This window comes from Oryza sativa, chromosome 4 (genome assembly GCF_034140825.1).
Source record: "Oryza sativa Japonica Group chromosome 4, ASM3414082v1".
NCBI lineage: Eukaryota > Viridiplantae > Streptophyta > Magnoliopsida > Poales > Poaceae > Oryza > Oryza sativa.
This window is the reverse complement of record NC_089038.1, coordinates 12,569,179-12,589,116: the sequence shown is the minus strand read 5'-3', so window position 1 is coordinate 12,589,116 and position 19,938 is coordinate 12,569,179. Positions and strand designations below refer to the sequence as shown.

Genomic DNA, 19,938 nt, shown 5'->3' with positions numbered 1-19,938 from the left:
GAAAAGAAAAGAAGGAAAAAGAAAAAGAAAGGGGAGAGTAAGAAAAGGGAAAATAATTAGGAAATTAGGGAGAGGTTTAGGATATTTAAAATATTAGAATGTAATTATAGGATTAACTAAAATCTAGTATTTGCAAAGTAATACTATAATCATAGATGTATTTAAGAACTAAACAATTAGATGAATTCTTATAGATTATTATAGATTATTTTTAGTAATCTCTATAAGAAATGAATTCGCGGTAGTAATTTAGATGTAATTAAGAACTAAATAATTAGATGAAGTCTTAGGACGTAATTTCAAATCACAAAATGACTTAGGTTAAAATGACCCAACGATTTGAAATGAGCGGTTCCGCGAACTTTGTTATCAATTTAGAAAGATTGATTCGCGTTCGACTTTTGTGTGAATTATTTGGATTTTATTTGAATTCTAATTGAATTCAAATGGTTCTTCGCACGTAATTATAGAGACCGAGGGAGTTGCGGATCCGAGCGAAGGTCAAGACCCGCAAGACTTTGAGTAAGGCATGTCATCACTAATCTTTGATCACGTTGATCCCAATTGCGAAATTATTTTGTTTACAAATAAGATTGCATGCAATGATGAACATCGTACTTGTGATTATGCCATGCCTTGATTATTGTTCACCTTTAAATCTTTGTAACCATGATTACGTATGAGTCCCTAGTCAATTATGACACTTGCTTAGAAATGCTACTCTAGAATCTTGCATACTCATATTTATCAAATACTATATGCTTGGGCAATTACCTTTGGGAAGGTAATTGAGATGCGTCATGTGGAGACATGAGCGCCACATTGCCATGATAATGATGACATGATTTGTGAAATTAGGAAAGAAATTAAACACTTGTTTTAGACCGGGGCGGACAGTGGATTTGGGTGGTATCCGGGAAAGGCTAGTACCGTCCCCGGTCAATTAAGGACCGAGCCATGAAGATAAGCATGAAACGACCCCGTACAACCACACTTCTCGAATGGGGATAGACCTAGCGAAGTAAATAGCTGAGAGGAGGCAGTATCCATGCATAGTGGTTTCTCGATGTGTAAGGCAGGGGCTCTACAATGGTGTCGCCATTGATAGGACTGCCATGTGATGAGTTAAACATAATTATAACTTAATACATGTGTGTGAATCTTCCCTTCCCGGGTGCGCCAGAACACCTCTCACTGCTAGAAACTGCGTACGCCTAGAGTGCATGAGGATGAAAAGTTCATGGAGCGGGTACTGCCAATGCGAGGTTATCGAAAAGCTTTGCCGTGACACGTCTTATGTGTTGAGACAAGGCTCATGTGTTGGGCAGCCACGGAGTGTGGGTAAAGTGTACATCCACTGTAGTGTGAGTAAACCAAATCTATTTGAATAGCCGTGCTCGCGGTTATTGAGCATCGGGACATGTATTACACTTGGCTAGACTCTAAATTCTTAACTTGTGTGGGATGGGATATTGCATGATGAATTTTTATGCTGTTGGAGCCACTTCCTGAGAAGGGGGAAGGTGGACGTCCTCAGAAAACCATGACGACTCAATGGCGGGAAGCTATCCTTTGGATCACAATGGATGGTGGACAGAACCGTCGTTCTTTAAATATAAACACTGGTACTAAAATTTGATCAGTCAATGCTAGGTCTTAGGCTTGTGAAAAGAATTACAAAACTTGCTTTGCGCAAAAGAACCATAGCCATCCTTTGAAATACCCCTATCATGTGCATTGTTGATGTGGTGGCTTGCTGAGTACGGTTGGTACTCACTCTTGCAAATATAAACTTAATCAGAGGCTGGAGATGAAGCTTCGGAGGATCCCTACGCCTATTACCAGGAGGGTGATGAAGACGATGGCGCTCAGTAGGTCTTAGTTACGGTCGTTGCCTGTGGCAATGGCGTGCCGGTGCCTTAATTCCGCTGCCTTATCTATTTCTGCTTTTGGGATGTATTCCGGACCGCTCGGTCCGATGACTTAAGACTACGCTTGCGAGCTTATGTTGTAATAATTCGCACTAGACTCTCGTGTATGTGCATTTGGTATTTCAACAAGAACTCATGTGTACCAGACTACTTGATCCAGGGAAATGGTACTGTTTACACGATTAATTCTTGTTATAAAAACGGGGGTCTACACATGATGACGTCATCAATGGTGGCCGGTTCAGATTGCACTCTCGCCGGAGCTAGGGCGATCGGCCGGGATTTTGGAGGGCACCTACACGTAGAGGACGACGAGACGAACCCGATGGTACTCACCAATGCACTGAACGAAAACCGACGACGACCGGCGGCGGCGGCGGCTCGGGTTGACCGGCGGCGACGGCGCTGCGACGGTCGGCGGCGAAGGGGAGGAGGCGGCCGGGCTCCCTTACCGCCGTGCGAACGCAAAGGAGGCAACGGCAAGTGGCGGCGACGGCGGATGCGGCGCGGCGGCGCGGCTAGAGTCCGGCCGGCGGCGGCAGCGGGCTAGAGCTCGTGGCGGCGGCTCTACGGATCACGGGAGAGGACGGGAGAGCGGGCAAACGAAAGAGGAGGACTAGGGGATCCTATTTATAGCCTTGGATTGGAGAGATCGGACTCCTCCCGCAAGGAATCGATCCGGGAAAAACGAAACTCGGTTCTGGAGATAAACTTGAAAACGAGTTCAATTCGGGCAAGATACTCAACCATTTGCTCCGATTCTTGAGGGGAAAGATAGAGGAGAACAAGGGGATAAAAACCCCTCAACCAATCGGATACGGGGGAGGCCGGTTTGGGCGGATTTGGTGGCGGGGCGGCGGCGCTCGAGCTCGGCTCGGCCGGAGGTAGGAGGAGCTCCCGACAGGTGGGCCCCACCTGTCGGTCTCCACGAGAGAGAGGGGCGGCGGCTCGGGTTGGGCCAGCTGGGCCGGCTCGGCCGTGGGTGGGAAGGGAGAATGTTGGGCCAAAAACAGCCCAACGGCTTTAGGGAGGGGTTTTGGAACTTTTTAATTAAAATAATTTATGAAATGTTGTTTCATTTATTAAAAATACTTCCCTTGCTCAAATAATTCCCAGAAAAATCTAAAAAATAGAGGAACAAGTAAAGTATTTAATAAAATTTTATCTAGCTCAATTTTATGTTGAAAATTTTCCTAGATTATTAGAGTTTAACTTGTAGGCTTTTTAAAATAATTTCTAAAAATGATTTAAACTATGCATTTTTAATTTAGGCGATTTTTAGGGCGTGACATCAATACAGGAGATTGGAGTTGTGTCATTCACAAGATTTAAGAGTTCAACAATCGTTTGTACAGAAACAAGGCAATCAATCATATGGTTTTCATCTCAGACCAAAATGAAAGGAGATCATATCTGTATAAAGATCATTCTGATCAAGCTTGATGTTCCTGCAAATAACATTTACAAATTAATATATATCTATAGAATGAACCAAGCCACCCTCGCCTCCTCTTCTAACCGGCCGAAGCAAGCTTTTACGCTCGCCGTTCCGGCCTCCTCCCCCATCTGCTTCGCTGGCCGACCACTTCCTCAGATGAGCGTCGACCGGGAACACGTTCCGCTGCCTACGTTGCCGCCTTCCGGCCACCGGAGAGCCAACACCCCGTTTGCCCTCTCCTCTCTCTTCTCTCGGCTCACTGTGAGGCAGAGAAAGAAGAGAACGAAGGAAGAAGAAAGAGAAAAAGAAAAAGGAAAGGAAAGGCTGACAGGTGGGCCCCAGCACAGTAACTCTTCCTATTTTCCCTATTTAATTCAAATACAATACTTTAGAAGCCTATATCTCTTAAACCATAGATCCGATTCCGTTGAAACTTGGACCTAAATTCATATAAATTCAAACCCTATATTTTGATACCTAATTTGCTATTTTATAATTTTATTTGAATTTATTCAAATACCATTTGAATTTATATTTGCCTTTTCAAATATTTTCTTTCATCCCAAATTACCCTTTCGCCACTAAAAAGCCGCCGGTTAGAACTTTACGCCTTCCATGGGGACGTTCACGGTCTACTAGTCCCGACGTCGAATCGTTGGTTGTAAAGCCCGGCAAAATCAAATCTAAAGTCGAAGTGCTGCTCCTGGCACCTCATGCCTCGATGTGTACAACGGTCGGAGCTTCACTATTCTCTCGACCTCCACAGTACGCCGTACAGTTAGCTCTCGGGCTCTGTGTGATCCTAGCCGCTCCGCCGCCACTCACGGTTGTCGGAGTAACACTTCCTATACAAACTTTCTATTCCTCTAGCCGTTTTGCTGTCTGTTGACATTGGCTAGAGAAGATACCAAATCTAGTCGTTATGCTGTTCAACACTAGCATCGACTAGCACACAACCAAACCCTAGCCGATACCTTTTTAGTAAAATTCCAGTTGTCATCCAAATTCCAAACCCTCTACAATATCACCTATCCACCATACTCTTCACCCACCAGAACCTATACATAAAATATAAAGCCTAGTCGATATGCTATCTTACTTCATAATCAACTCCCATGTAACCAAACCCTAGGTATTATACTACCTAAACCTACCACTAACCAATACTAGCCATATATGAGCTGAACCAGTTCAATTATCCAATATATATACATCCTATCCTTTCAGCAACCAAGCCTTCACATAAAATATAAGCAACCTTAGTTGCTTGATCCCCTCTCCACCTTAGCCTCTAACACTTTAGAATCCTATACCCTTTAAAGGAGATATTTATACCCCAAACCTAGCCCTTCTCGCTCTTCATCACTTTCTTGCTATTTCATGATTTTTATTGAATTTGGTTCTTCCTCTTCTCCAGTAGAGTCTATTATATTTAGATGGCAACTTGTGATATTTCAAGGATCAGATAATCAGGTTGCCTATCTCGGATTTATTTGCATTGGAGCAAGGCAAGTTATTATTCCTCTCCTTTGAGCATAAATGCCCTATATTCTTTATTTCTGTTCTATGCATTAGCTCTTCATGATTTTGAATGCATATCATGAACATATAGCAAACCAGATATATGCTAGCTTTGCTTAGTCATGCCTAGTTAGACTGCATACAAATATAATAAACTTAGATTTGAACGGTACGGTAGAAATGGTTGATTTTCCGGGTGGCTAGTACTGTTCCAACCGACATAAGACTGCCAAGTACTTATGAAGAACAAACGAGTACGACCACAGTTCTAGGATGGGGACAGACCAAGTTATTATGTTATTTAACAAGGTGGTACCTCTGTATAGTGGTTCTTGTTTAAGTCCTCGCGCAGGAGGAAAACTTATGCCGAGCAGGGCAATATTGTGATATTTACCGAGGCATAGGTAAATATTTGAGATAAATTGTGATATCACGAACTGTTTGTAAACCCTGATTGCGATGATATGGTGTCATACAATCAGTCCTCTCTAAATACCCCAGGAACGCCAGAACTCCTCACGCTGCTGATAACGTACGTTCAGAGCGCATGGGGACTAGAGTTCATGAAACAGGTGCCACTATTGTTAATAACCTAATGCTGGGCCATGACTAAAGCTGATGATTATCGTCACGTCGTGGGCTATGGGTAAAGCATACATTTACTGCAGTAAAGTGAAAACGAATCTATTCGAATAGCCGTGCTCATGGATTTGAGCATTGGGACTCATATGGTATTTGGTTAGAAACTTAATTCCAAACTTTATTAAATACTGTTGCATTAAAATCATTACAGGCTCACTTCTTCTGCATTCTCTGCTTTCTGCAAGTAAATCTAGCCCTACTCAAATGCTACTATTTCATACATTCATATTGAATATAATAGCTTGCTGAGTACGTTGTACTCACCCTTGCTTCAACCCCACCTTTTTCAGAGTCATTTCGGAGTTTTTGCCGAAGCTGGGAGTTCAATCATATAAGTTAGTCTCATTCTAATTTAGTTTAGTTTTCAAGTATAGATTAGATTGATGGTTTAACTCTACGCAAAACATTAGAGTTGGTTCATTCTATAGCTTCTGTTGTATTAGTTGGCCACAAGTTTGTAAATACCCATATATTTGGTAATAACAATATCTCCTTTGGAGCCTTATTAAAATGTATACAATAAAGATCCAGATTGTTGAACCTGTATCAATCTACTGATCCAGGGCTTGATACAGTCTAAACATGTCGGTTACCGAATCATTAGTTTTGGGACCCGACAATCCACTAGCCAAGCAACCGGGGGAAAGTGGAGGAGAGAGGAGAGGAAGGACGATCATCGCACCTGCAACCCGCTGTCGTCATAAACCCGTCACCATGGAGGTTGGAGGTGGCAAGATCTTGCGGCCCCTGATCCCCACGCCGATGGATCCGCTGGTAAGGTCGCCGCGTCGCCTGTTGAGGCAGTAGCCGGCGGCGGGAGGAGTCCGGAAGACCGAGTCGCCGCCGCCGTCGCCTCAAGTAAAAGCCCAAGAAGCATGAACCTAGTGGTTGCACAGTCCAGCAGAAACATACTTGTGTGCGTGCATTCCCCTAGGCTGGCAGGCACTCACGTGGTAGTAGGGTTTGGCTCTAGATCGAATCAATGAACTAGCGGCCGTTGGCGACGTGTCCGGCATTGTGGCCCTCGGCATCGGCGGCAGCGTACAAATCACACAAATGCACATTCAATTTTGAGAAGTTTGAGCTCTCATTGGTATCACTCATTCCAGTTTACAATTGAACCCTGCTATACACACGAAGAATCTTCGAGGTACCTAAAGGTTTCCTCAAGAAGCTAGATTATTATAGATCTAGATTCTTTTGGCAATGTGATGACCATAAAAAAAATACAGACTGGCTAAATGAAGTGTTGTGTGTAGACCTAAGGAGTGTGGGGGCCTTGGAATACATAACTTAGAACTGCAAAACAAGTGTTTGCTTAGTAAATGGGTGTATAAGCTCATTAATGAAGAGGGAGTTTGGCAGAACTTACTTATGAAGAAGTATTTGGCTAAGAAATGTATTACCCAAGTTGATAAGCAACCGGGGGACTCTCATTTCTGGTCAGGGCTTATGGCTGTTAAGGAGTCCTTCTTCTCGTGTGGATCCTTTGAGGTTCACAATGGTACTCAGTTGAGGTTTTGGGAGGATTGTTGGGTTGGTGCCACATCTTTTGATAAGCTATATCCATCACTTTATAATTTAGTTAGGAAGAAAAATGTTGTTGTTGCTGATGTGTTAAACACAGAGCCTCTTAATGTCTCTTTTAGGAGGGCCATCGTAGGGGATAATCTAGTGGCTTGGCATGACCTAGTGTCGAAAGTTGTGTCAGTTAACCTTTCAGAGCAAAATGATGTTTTTAGATGGAGAGCTAATAGAAATGGAATCTTCACTGTAAATTCTATGTATAATGCTCTCATGTATTGTGATGTAGTTCCAAGGAGGACTTTCATTTGGAACCTTAGTATTCCTTTGAAAATTAAGATTTTCCTGTGGTACTTATGGAGAGGGATTACTCTAACCAAAGACAATCTTGCAAAAAGGAAGTGGAAGGGTAGCATTAAATGTTGCTTTTGTAATTCTAATGAAACAATACAACACCTCTTTTTTGATTGTCATTTGGTAAGATCTGTTTGGAACGCCGTTTTTATAACCTTTGGGATTCGACCACCCACTAGTGTTGCTAATATGTTTGGTAGTTGGTTAAATGGTGTTCAACCTAGACTAAAATACCAAATTTTTGTGGGCATCACGGCTTTGTGTTGGGCGGTTTGGTTAAATAGAAATGATGTGGTCTTTAATGCTCCAAAACTAATTCCTTTTTGGAGGTGATCTTCAAGGGGACTTATTGGGCACAACAGTGGTCTTTGTTGCTTAAGGAAGAGGATGGCCACAAATTGAATGAATATTGCAAGATGTTGGAGGTAAGGGTCATAGAGTTGTATGCAAAATATGGGTAGAACCTTAGAAGGAGATTGGAGTAGTAGTGTTTCTCTTTTCTCTTTTAAGTGTTGTCACTTTGGTACTTTTTTTTATTCTTTTTGTAAGGAATTCGAGTCTAAGTACTCTTGTATGACGTTGGGCTGTGTACGTCCATTGTGGACATTGTGGATGTAGAGGCCAGATTTTAATCCATTTTCTTAAAAAAAAATACACACGAAGAAATCTGTACGAAATTCGTACGAAAACTATCTGCTTACGTGATTTCCATGGCTAGAACACTAGAAGCCCACACAAGATCACAGGCCTACAACACTCTAGATTATTCAATAAGAAAAGCCCATATCAAATTGACAGGTTCAGTATAATGCTACTCATTCAGACTTCAGAGCTTCGCTTGAGTCGAGATGCAGAAAGCAAGGATAGAATAAATTTAATCAGTTCTAAAAAAAATCAATTCAATCAAGCATATGAGCTAGGTGGCGGCTATATTCCCAGGCCTCACCGCCTCAGCTGCCGCCATAATACGAGCAGTATTGGGTTGCTTCCTGCATAGTAGGTAGGATCTACCATGCCCACACTAATAATAAATCATACATTGATGCACCGATGTACTTGTTTGATATGCTAGCTGATCACTTCGATGCTGCAAAGGACAATATATATTAGTTGTGTGGTAGTCGATAGTGATATGAGCATGCAGTAGTAATTCATTTGAACACGATTTACTTGTTTATAGTTTGAGCATATGTAGCTTGTGTATAGATTTTCGTAGCACATGGTTTTACATACAAGCAGAGATATAACTCTTGCTTTTTCGTTTGCACCATACGTGGGCCTGTATTTGTTACGGGTTTAGGTACTTGCAAGATGATTATAGAGCATACAAGCCGAAAAGGCAGGCTGCATGTACTCTTCGTACATGTTTCGTAACAAAAAGTTTCGTACGTATAGACTTTTCCTTTATGAACAATTTTGCAATTGTGATAAGAGAAAAACTAGAGAGACAAGGACGCAACAAATGGTGAAAGAGTATATACTTGAATACATTTGGAGCTGGTTCCTGGTGGCCTGGTCAGCGGTCGTTGCCTTCCTCAGGCACTTGCCGACGATGCTGCCGCTGCCGCTGCTAGTCGAGGCGCTAGTGCCAAGACGGTGGCCGGCAACCTCTGCCACTGACGCTTGCTGTCCAGTCGCAGAACCGTGACGCCTAAACCCACCGTGCTTTGTGCTTGCCGCGAGGCACCGAAGCCGCTGATCTGTGGTGAACCAGGAGTCCAGGATCAAAATGAGAAGAACAGCTAGCTCAGCTGGCAGGGAGCTGACAGGAGCAGCATGTAGTTCGAATCCGTCCTCCTTAGTATTCTAAACTTTTCTTCTTTTCAAAAAATAAAATATCGGATATAATACTTATCGGATATATTAATTAACATAGTATAAATTATTAAGATATTAATTAACATAGTATAAATTAAGTTAGGATTGAATTAAACTTTTCTTCTTTTCAAAAAATAAAATACCGGATATAATACTTATCGGATATATTAGTTAACATAGTATAAATTATTAAGATATTAATTAACATAGTATAAATTAAGTTAGGATTGAATCATCTGACATCTTCGGTTCGGTCAAATATATTCCCAAAACATTTAAAAAAAAAACCAAAATACCGGATATAATAGGAATGAATCATCTGACATCTTCAGTTCGGTGAAATATATTCCCAAAATATACTGAATATGTTGTACCAAGTACGTATATAGATAGAATATAAGGAAGAATTGAGAACCAGAAATTCACAGATATACCATGCATGATGCACGTCGTACTTGGATATGCACCATGAGGATAAACATATTACCTTGGAGGTCCATCCTTTCCAGACAGTCGTCTTCTCCATAGAGATCTCACATATTAATTACTGAAGCAATTAAACACATTTTATATAGGAAATCTCATCCTTGAGAAGTTGAGTATTCATGTCCATTCCACCGGAATAAGTTTATAAAACTATACAACTTTTTACACAATATTTTGCCTTATTACAAGTGTACTTCAAATTAAAACATGCAGTATATTGAAGGTACATTATTTCACATTGTCAAGAGAAACAATAGGCCTATCATGGCGTAGCACAGAACTGGAAACTGAATAAATCTAGCGTGGTATAGTGGCAGATGACATAAACTCGTGCTCCAAGCCAGGCTGATAAGACGATATAGTTGCTTTATTGCTCAGAAATTCAACATTTGAATTCTCAGTACTATGTTGGACTTTTGTCATAATAAAGGGATCCATCTCTTCCTTGTTTGCTTGAACAGTACAGTATGAATTCAACCTTTTGTTTAGCAAAAACTGTAGTGCCCACTCAACTTGCTTCATAGTAGGTATTTCATCCCGGCGTAGACTCAAGCAATCTTCCGCAAGAGAGGCAACAGTGTGAATCTCTTCCTCAGTTGCTTCCTCAAGAACTTGATCAGCCACTATGTCCCTAATCAGCTTCACCTTTTTTTCCCAAAGAAAATAGTTTGACAAGTTTTGCTTCAAACCTGTTTCACTTGTAAAAATAGGTTCCTTCCTAAGTAGTAGCTCAATAAGTACAACTCCAAAGCTGTAGACATCGCTCTTCTTGTTCAATTGCCCGGTGTGGTAGTATTCTGGATCTAAATAGCCAAAGGTGCCTTATACATTTGTAACAACATGGGTTTCATTAATGGGAACCAATCTCGAAGCACCAAAATCTGAAACTTTGGCTATGCAGTTTGCATCTAAAAGTATGTTAGCTGACTTCACATCACGATGAAAGACTGATACTGAAGCTGCTGAATGAAGATAACAGAGTGCTCCTGCTGCCTCAGTGGCAATTCTTAAGCAGTCATCCCAAGATAATTGAAAACTACTACTTGCATCAGCATGGAGAGTTCCAAATAATGATCCATTTGGAATGAAGTCATAGACAAGTAGTGGGACCTCAGTTTCAAGACAACATCCAAAGAGCCTTACGATATTACGATGATTTATTTGAGAGAGGATGGCAACCTCGTTGATAAAATTATCAATTTCATCTTGCTTAATTATCTTTGACTTTTTAATGGCAACCACACGTTGATCAGATAAGATTCCTTTGTATACCATGCCATGCCCTCCACGTCCGAGGATACGTGTGGGGTCGAAATTATTTGTCGCCTTTTCAAGCTCTTCTAAGGAGAAAATTTTTGTCTTATCGCTCGCATTTTCATCGGATGATATTAGTTGTTCTAATAGAAGACCTTGATTTTTTCGAAAGTAATTTCTTCGTAATTGTCTTTGAATGTCCCTTTTCCATCTCCGAAGAAGAAGCATCCCACTCATTACAAAGAGTAGAATGGTGAATCCAACACTAAGTCCAATTACAATACCTAAAGGGATTTTATCGCCGAATTAGTGTTTTGTTTTCACGTAGTTTGAGAAGTGGAAAACAATTGAGAACATACCTATCAGAAGATTTTGTTTTTTTCTTGAAACACACTGCATAGCTGTCACATCATACTCTGTTTTGTCTAGGCACTCCATGCATTGGTAACTCCCAATGTTATTGTGGCATATGCCTTTGAAGATGCCTGGTGTTTTCTTGCACTCGTCAACATCTGGAATAAGGAACTTCATCAAATTGAAATGCAATGTTTGAAACGTGAATAAAATTACAAACATAGAGGTGATGGTCATAATAGTAAAATTCAAACGGTATTATCATTGGTAGTCTTGCTCCCAATAACAATTATGAGAAACTTTGCACCCATTAGATTGTCTACATTGCAAATTTTAGAGAAAAAAAAGTTTGTTGCTTGTTGCAAAAAAAAAAGGGTAACCTTTGCCCACCACAACATAAATTCAAGCGAGGTTTGAGGAGCCTCACTATTTTCTAGGATTATGCATCTCACTCCGCATTGTGCAACTCAATCCATTAATAAAAAATGCACTACTAGAATATGTAAAGAAACCTTAGACCAAATACTCTAGGGAGTGGTTGAAAAACACTTGGGGATGACAAAAAACATGGCAAAGCAGAGTAGCATACCTTCACAACCATTAGCATCATAAGGATTTCCATGAAAACCATCCATGCATTTGCACCGATATCCAACATAACCATCAGTAGAGTTGACACCTAAACATGTGCTGTTTGCACTAACACATGCATATCGAGAGTGGTTCTTCTGGGCCTCTTGACATGTCAGATTGGCAGCAGCCCAATGCACAGAGATCACTGCTTCTCCGAAACTTGCATATAGGTAAGGTTCTCCTGATATGTACATCCTAAACACCTGCTCTACGTAATATGAGGTAATAAGTTTGATGCCAACAACCCCTTCTGCGAGATCTATGTCTGTCACAACATGACCGCGGTTAAATTGGAGCGTAGAAGATGTCACATTTGTGCAATTGAGTTCAAATAATTTTCTTGCAGTGCAGCCTTCCTCTAGACCAAAAGGAAATGGAACACTGATATTCCCACACCATCGGGAGCAGTTTGCCTTTTGTTGAACTGGGTGATAGCCTGCTTTCAGCGAACAAAGTTCATAAACCTCACCACTAGCGCTTGACACATTTAGTACTTTTAATAGTTAGCATAAACAATATGATGCAACTACTCAAGTAAAACAGAAAGCTAGTGGACTTGAATGAAATGCCAAGCCTCACAAAGTTTTGTTCGTTCAGATAAATTATCATACAATACTAATGCTTTGGAATTGAAATGGATGTGGATTTTCATCCCTCGAGGGGACACCCCCTCGTTATTTGCATGTCATCTAAATAGTTATCAAAAAATTTGAAAAAAATTGACAACATAGATTAATATAAAATATATCACTCCACAAACATGCAAGACCAAATTCAACTTCTATAAGTTGCAACAAAAATAACAAATTAAACTGAAAATAGTTATCGCACATTCGCAACTATATTTGTTATTTTTGTTACAACTTGTAGAAGTTGAAATTAAACTTGCATGTTTGTCGAGTGATATATTTCATATTAATCTATGTTGTCAATTTTTTTCATATTTTTTTATAACTATTTAGGTGACATGCACAAAACGAGGGATATCCCCTCGAGGGATGAATTCACTTTCCCAATTGAAATACATAAAGAGTAAATAGGAGAGGTACGTAGAAAATAGATCAGCATCAAATTTGCAACAATCATCGGAAGGCAAAACAGACTTATTGCAGACGTACTGGTGGAGTATATATATATAAATCACCTTCGTCACGTGTGCAGCCATCAAGTACATAAGGATTGCCGATATAACCACTGTTGCATTCACAGCGGTAGCCAAGATCGGTAGATGAGATGCTGTCCACGCATTGACTGTTGGCGCTCGCACATGCATAATCCGTTTGGTTCTGATCCTTTACGCTAGCGCACGTCGGTCGATTGTTTATCCCCCACATAACGCTGGCATAACTGCTAACTATGTTAATTCTATTCCATAAGGAGCTTCGACTAGAGTTCACTCCAAGAAAACCTTCTCTGCCATGGCGGACGAAACGGAGATGCAAGTTAGCAACATCTATTCCAACATAAATTGTGCAGCATCCAGTACCATTACAGCTTTGTCGAGCTACCGTTTCAGTGATCTCTTTGTTGGGGCAGCTACTTTTGCAGATTGCTGTAGTGGGACTATAGCTCTTGTTGTTGATTATATATGTGTCGAACTCGCAACCAGTAATATTCAGAGAAGCATCAAAGATACTGAAAGAACTAAGGTTCCATGAATAATTGTACTCAGCAACGCCAGGTACCATAGGGATAGTGGCAGAAATGTTGATATCGATCCACTCCGATAATCCTACGTCCATGCCAATACTGGAATCACTACGCCAGATCCTCACACCTCTGACGGGATACCTGTGACGGGCAAACGATTTGGTCACTAGTGACCATTACCTCTGACGGGTCAGACGGGATAACGTCACCGGTGAGCCATCCGGCCGCGGACCGTCACAGGTATCCCCTCACCTGTGACGGGCCGAAAGGAAAACCCGTCAGAGGTATACCAGCGACGAGTTTTGCTTCCAACCCGTCACTGGTATCCCCTCACCTGTGACGGGCCGATACATTAGAAGCCGTCAGAGGTGATGGGCCGCCACCTGTGACGGCTTTCATTTCTGGCCCGTCACAGGTGAGCGGATACCAGTGACGGGTTGGAAGCAAAACTCGGATTCAAATTTTTAAATTTTGCAAAAAACCTCGGATTGAAACATGTCCTATATAAAAGTTGTAGCTCTCAATGATATCCACAACTTTATAACTAACAACATTTCTATTAGAGATCGTTTACATCCCCGAACATGCATTACAAGTGATCAGATCTACTTTTAAAAACAAAATTTTGAGTTTTTTTTCAAATGACATGGATGGATACATGCCCCGTATCAAAGTCATAGAACTCAATCAGATCTACAACATTATAATTGAAAATATTTTCATTTCACAAAATTTACATGTTATAAAGTGAGATATATTTTGAAAAATGAAATTTTGAATTCTTCAAACAACATCGGATGAAGATATTTTCTATGTAAAAGTTATAAAACACGATGAGATCTATAACTATTTAGTTGATAATATTTTCATTTGAAGTCATTTAGGGTGTTAAATATATGTTAAATGATTCAGATAAGCATAGACAAAATAATAACATTGGGTTAGTAGTCAATATGTGTTGAGTAGGTGAGTTGGTAAGGGAGCTCTATATGGAGGTTGAGGTCTTGAGTTCGAATCGCTACAAGTTATATTGCGTGAAAAATTGTGAATTTGTAGGTAGTGATATGTAACCATGTATAGGATGGCTAGTAAAATTCAAAATATTTTTTTGAGGTTTTTTTGTTGCGTTTAAAATTCAAAAATTGTATTTCTTACTTTGTCATCAGTGACGGGTCGTAAGTTACAACCCGTCAGAGATGAGTCATCAGTGACGGTCAGGTAGTTACGACACGTCACTGATGACTCATCTGTGACGGGTGACAAGTTTTAACCCATCAGAGATGACTTATATACCGGTCAGAGATGGGTTATCTGTGACGGGTGTTTCATCCGTCACAGGTGATTTTGTCATCAGTGACCACTAATCACTGACCAAGACCAAACCCGTCAAAGGTGAGGGTTTGGGCCCGTCAGAGATGACCTGGTCCGGCGTAGTGAATCTTCATCTCCGACGACTTCGGTGGTGCCATCATGCAAGAGGAGCTTTGGGGGCTGAGTGGAGTTGTCGCAGATGAGGTTGAAGTCAGGCTGCCGGAAGCAGCCTGCTCCGATTCCGAAGGGGTAGTGGATGCTCATCTGCCCACAACTCTTGGGGCAGCTCGCGAGCGTTGCCATGGATGGCTGGCTGTGATTCATCAGAGACGATGCACTTGCCAGCGGTATAGTATCTAGTAAGGCCACAAGAATCACCGGGAGTATTGCTATTGCACAGAGGAGATTCATGTTCTTTTCCTTTCTGTTGGTGGTCAGACTATCCTAGCTTTCAGAAATGTATGGACCATGAACACCACCTTTATACTGTTTACATTACAAATATACATAAGGGTTTTTTTAACTTCTAACACGTAGTAATAAAGAACGGCACACATCAAAATTGCCGAACTAAAAGGTAATATCTTTGGTGAGAATATGGCAATGCATGCCAAATTAGTAATCACGTATTTGTCAAAGTAGGAAGCTTCTATGCGCCAGCGTGTACGATTGGTTCCTCTATCATTGTCCCCCAGTAGCACTTGTCTGTTGAGTATGTTGACCGTTAGAGCAAGTCTCCAAAACAACTATAGCTAATCTAATACCAATTCATACAATAGTTAATTATAAAAATATATTACACCATTAATACCCGGTCCCCACCTCTCATACACATATAATGTCTTAGAGTCCGTGTTGTAACCGGCTATAAAAAATCTATAGCCCGCTTTCTTCTCTCTCTTCTTTTCTTTTCGATATGTAGTTATAGCTGGCTTATAACTTACTATTGTACCTACTCTTACGAAGTAGACCATTGTGTGGACTGACTTAGCTTAATTAAGACCTGGGATGTGGAGTTGTGGACTTAAATTACTACCATAAAAGATCAGCCTGTAGTGATTTGCGTCCCTAGGAAAAATCTGAGAGGTACTTCCTTTATGACGCCGTTGATTTTTAGTATAACATTTCATTATCTATCTTATTAAAAAAATAAATATCATTTATTTCGTTGTGACTCATTTTATCATAAAAAATTAAATTATTAATTTATACTAATTTTTTTAATAAGTCGAATTGTTAAATGTTATGCGAAAAATCATTGACGCCATAAATTTGAAATGGAGGTAGCATGTCATACCAAAACCTCAGAAAAATATTTAAGAAGTTATAAAGTCCAATTAACTCATAACTAAATTAAGTCTATTTATAACCTCAATTCTCCCGGGAGTAAAAAAACTCAGGATGTTTTAAGGGTGGAGTAGCTCGCGAGCGTTGCCATGGATGGCTGGCTGTGATTCATCAGAGACGATGCACTTGCCAGCGGTATAGTATCTAGTAAGGCCACAAGAATCACCGGGAGTATTGCTATTGCACAGAGGAGATTCATGTTCTTTTCCTTTCTGTTGGTGGTCAGACTATCCTAGCTTTCAGAAATGTATGGACCATGAACACCACCTTTATACTGTTTACATTACAAATATACATAAGGGTTTTTTTAACTTCTAACACGTAGTAATAAAGAACGGCACACATCAAAATTGCCGAACTAAAAGGTAATATCTTTGGTGAGAATATGGCAATGCATGCCAAATTAGTAATCACGTATTTGTCAAAGTAGGAAGCTTCTATGCGCCAGCGTGTACGATTGGTTCCTCTATCATTGTCCCCCAGTAGCACTTGTCTGTTGAGTATGTTGACCGTTAGAGCAAGTCTCCAAAACAACTATAGCTAATCTAATACCAATTCATACAATAGTTAATTATAAAAATATATTACACCATTAATACCCGGTCCCCACCTCTCATACACATATAATGTCTTAGAGTCCGTGTTGTAACCGGCTATAAAAAATCTATAGCCCGCTTTCTTCTCTCTCTTCTTTTCTTTTCGATATGTAGTTATAGCTGGCTTATAACTTACTATTGTACCTACTCTTACGAAGTAGACCATTGTGTGGACTGACTTAGCTTAATTAAGACCTGGGATGTGGAGTTGTGGACTTAAATTACTACCATAAAAGATCAGCCTGTAGTGATTTGCGTCCCTAGGAAAAATCTGAGAGGTACTTCCTTTATGACGCCGTTGATTTTTAGTATAACATTTCATTATCTATCTTATTAAAAAAATAAATATCATTTATTTCGTTGTGACTCATTTTATCATAAAAAATTAAATTATTAATTTATACTAATTTTTTTAATAAGTCGAATTGTTAAATGTTATGCGAAAAATCATTGACGCCATAAATTTGAAATGGAGGTAGCATGTCATACCAAAACCTCAGAAAAATATTTAAGAAGTTATAAAGTCCAATTAACTCATAACTAAATTAAGTCTATTTATAACCTCAATTCTCCCGGGAGTAAAAAAACTCAGGATGTTTTAAGGGTGGAGTCTCTTCAACCCTAAGCTATCAAAATCCAATATTTTTTTTTCCACATTGGAAAGGATTTGGAGTAGTTTCGGTGATATGGTGATGACATGTAAATATAGTCCTAGTCTGAAATGTTTTTCTAAAAAAATACTTACAATTAGCAGACAGCTTCAAACAGTTAGAAACAAAATTTCGCTTACACTAGGCAGTATTTCTGTTATGACTTGTCGGTCTGTTGATGTGAAAAACACACACTGGGCTGGAAGATCTACTTAACTCCTGTGCAGGTCCAAAATCTCGTCTTTAGGTTCGTGAGCGTGCCAGTTAATTTGATCCTGCAATCAACAAGACATAAAGACAAGAAAACCGTGGTTAAATCCATAAACAATAGTCGATCGACTAGTTGCCAATGACATATCATTTATCTTCAAGCCGATGTCATGTTTTGAATCGATCAGCAATCATGAATAAATAAAATAAGACTAAATCTACTCGATCGGCTGTAGATATTAACAACATATAATCCCTACTTCAATGTATATTTAAACTAAGTGATTGGGATAGATCGGTCGCCATGCTGAGACAGTCACTTAAGTCGAAATATACATTAAAGCAATGATTATAGATTTTTATAGCATAGCCGATCAGATAGATCTAGCATGTATCGGCTAATACTCAGATACCACTCTATACTAAGATATCAAAACTAGCAAAATATATCAAACAAGAAGCCTAATATACCCTAATGCAATGAGATCTTAATATAAAGGGCAGATCTAGCATATCAATCAAGCATATGAAACATAAAATAGCTAAATCAGGTAAGATCGGCTGAAACTCCGAAACTATCTCTCTCGATAATCATAAAACAAGACATATATCACAATTATAAGTAAAACTTAATGGATCTAACTCAACCAATGCAGCATTAAGCACAAAGATAATTGTAAGATCTAAACAAGATGATGAAAACATCTAGAGATGGTAGATACGTGATAAAATCTAACTTAATAATGAAACATAACACTATCGGTCACTTCTTGATATTAAGAACTAGCCGATAACAAATTATATAACCTAACTAACAAAGATTGCAACGTGTATATGATAACTCGACAAATTACATAAACATGATTAGAGTGTTATAAAGATGGAAGCACTAATCCCGAGAATGCCAGCCGTCATGACAAGTTTACCTCTAGTTGAAGATCGAATCGATGCAGCTCAACCCGAAAGCAAGAACTCGTCAAGATAGAACAAAAGTAAAAGGGTGGCGATGCACTGAAAGTGTATTGAACGTGTGTTAATTGATTACATGGGTTCGGGTTCTATTTATTCCCGAGATTAAAAAATATGTCCTTGCTGGACACGACTCTTATCTCTAACAATCTCTAAGATACCATAAGTCTTTGCAGCAGACTTTTGCCTAAACATATCTCTAAGAAAATTACACAAGATATCTTAATTTAATTAGATACAATTGCCTATCGAGAGCTTTATCTCTATCGTGGCAATCCTCATTAAGCACATTGATCGATTCTAGAAACAGCTCTGAAGCCACCGTCATCGGAATCAGCTGCATCACCTCTATCGGCTGTCCTCTGTCCGATCCATCTCAGCCGATGCAAACTCCAACCGATGTCATTGTAGCTGATGCATACTCTGTTCTTCGAATCCATCTCTTTGCCGAATCCGCCTTGATTCCAATGTCGAACCTGGTTCATATTCTACCAAATTTGGTTATTAACACGGTCCCATGCACAAACAACCTAGGGAAAAATATATTCTTATGACAGGTTTACTTTGCAGTAACTCTTGTTCAACGTGCCTTCACTCATATATACAACTAGGTATTTCCTCGCGCTTTGCTGCAGGAATTACTAATTAATTTCTAATATATATATCTTTCAACAATCGAGCAAGGAGTAAGTATGATGTTAATTATTAATAACAAATAAAATTGATTTATCAAGCTATATTTGAAGAGAAATAAATTTAATATACTTTGTAGAAAATTATAGATGAAATTTATATTGTTGGCCAAGATTTGTATCGCAAGAAGCGGAAGACAGGAAAAAAATGAAAAGCTAGGATTTATTAGTAGTACACATGAAACAAACTAAATAATATGTTCGCTTTGATATGGAATATATGATGAATGTATGTTAAGTATTATAAAAAATGATATATATATATATATATTTATATATATTTGTTGAAATATTATGGAAATAATGAGAGAGGTGATGATTGGATCTCTTTGCATTTTGATTTGTTGAATTAAATAAATTATAGATGATATTGCATGTTTCATGAGCTATTTGATAACTAGTAGTGGATGATGAGGTGATATGTGTCACACCCAGAAGTTTCCCCCTTTTTCCTTGCTTTAAATATTTGTTAAATAAATCGTCCGAAGAAATTATCTTAATTAACCTAGAGCTAAATCCCTAGTTAATAAATGCAATTAATAATCGGAAATAGCGTGG

At 39.5% G+C, this 19,938-nt stretch overlaps 1 protein-coding gene across 1 annotated transcript; it reads right to left on the bottom strand.

The window, feature by feature from the left end:
* Positions 1 to 9,836: 9,836 nt before the first annotated feature.
* On the bottom strand, positions 9,837 to 15,402 carry LOC9268253 (wall-associated receptor kinase 5-like). Its single transcript, XM_026024645.2, has 4 exons — positions 13,100 to 15,402; positions 11,912 to 12,391; positions 11,328 to 11,480; positions 9,837 to 11,252 (listed from the first exon to the last, which is right to left on the bottom strand). The coding sequence occupies exons 1-4, from the start codon at positions 13,695 to 13,697 to the stop codon at positions 10,537 to 10,539; spliced, it is 1,947 nt and encodes a 648-aa protein (XP_025880430.1). The 5' UTR covers positions 13,698 to 15,402; the 3' UTR covers positions 9,837 to 10,536.
* Positions 15,403 to 19,938: the final 4,536 nt, after the last annotated feature.

Bases quoted from the DNA above. Each gene is read 5' to 3' on its own strand.
- LOC9268253 (XM_026024645.2), bottom strand. From the start codon at position 13,697: ATGGACGTAGGATTATCGGAGTGGATCGATATCAACATTTCTGCCACT. The intron at 12,392-13,099 runs GTGATTTATATA...CGCTGAAAGCAG, and splicing joins TGGCTGCACACGTGACGAAG to GCTATCACCCAGTTCAACAA. The intron at 11,481-11,911 runs GTATGCTACTCT...TCCTTATTCCAG, and splicing joins TGATGCTAATGGTTGTGAAG to ATGTTGACGAGTGCAAGAAA.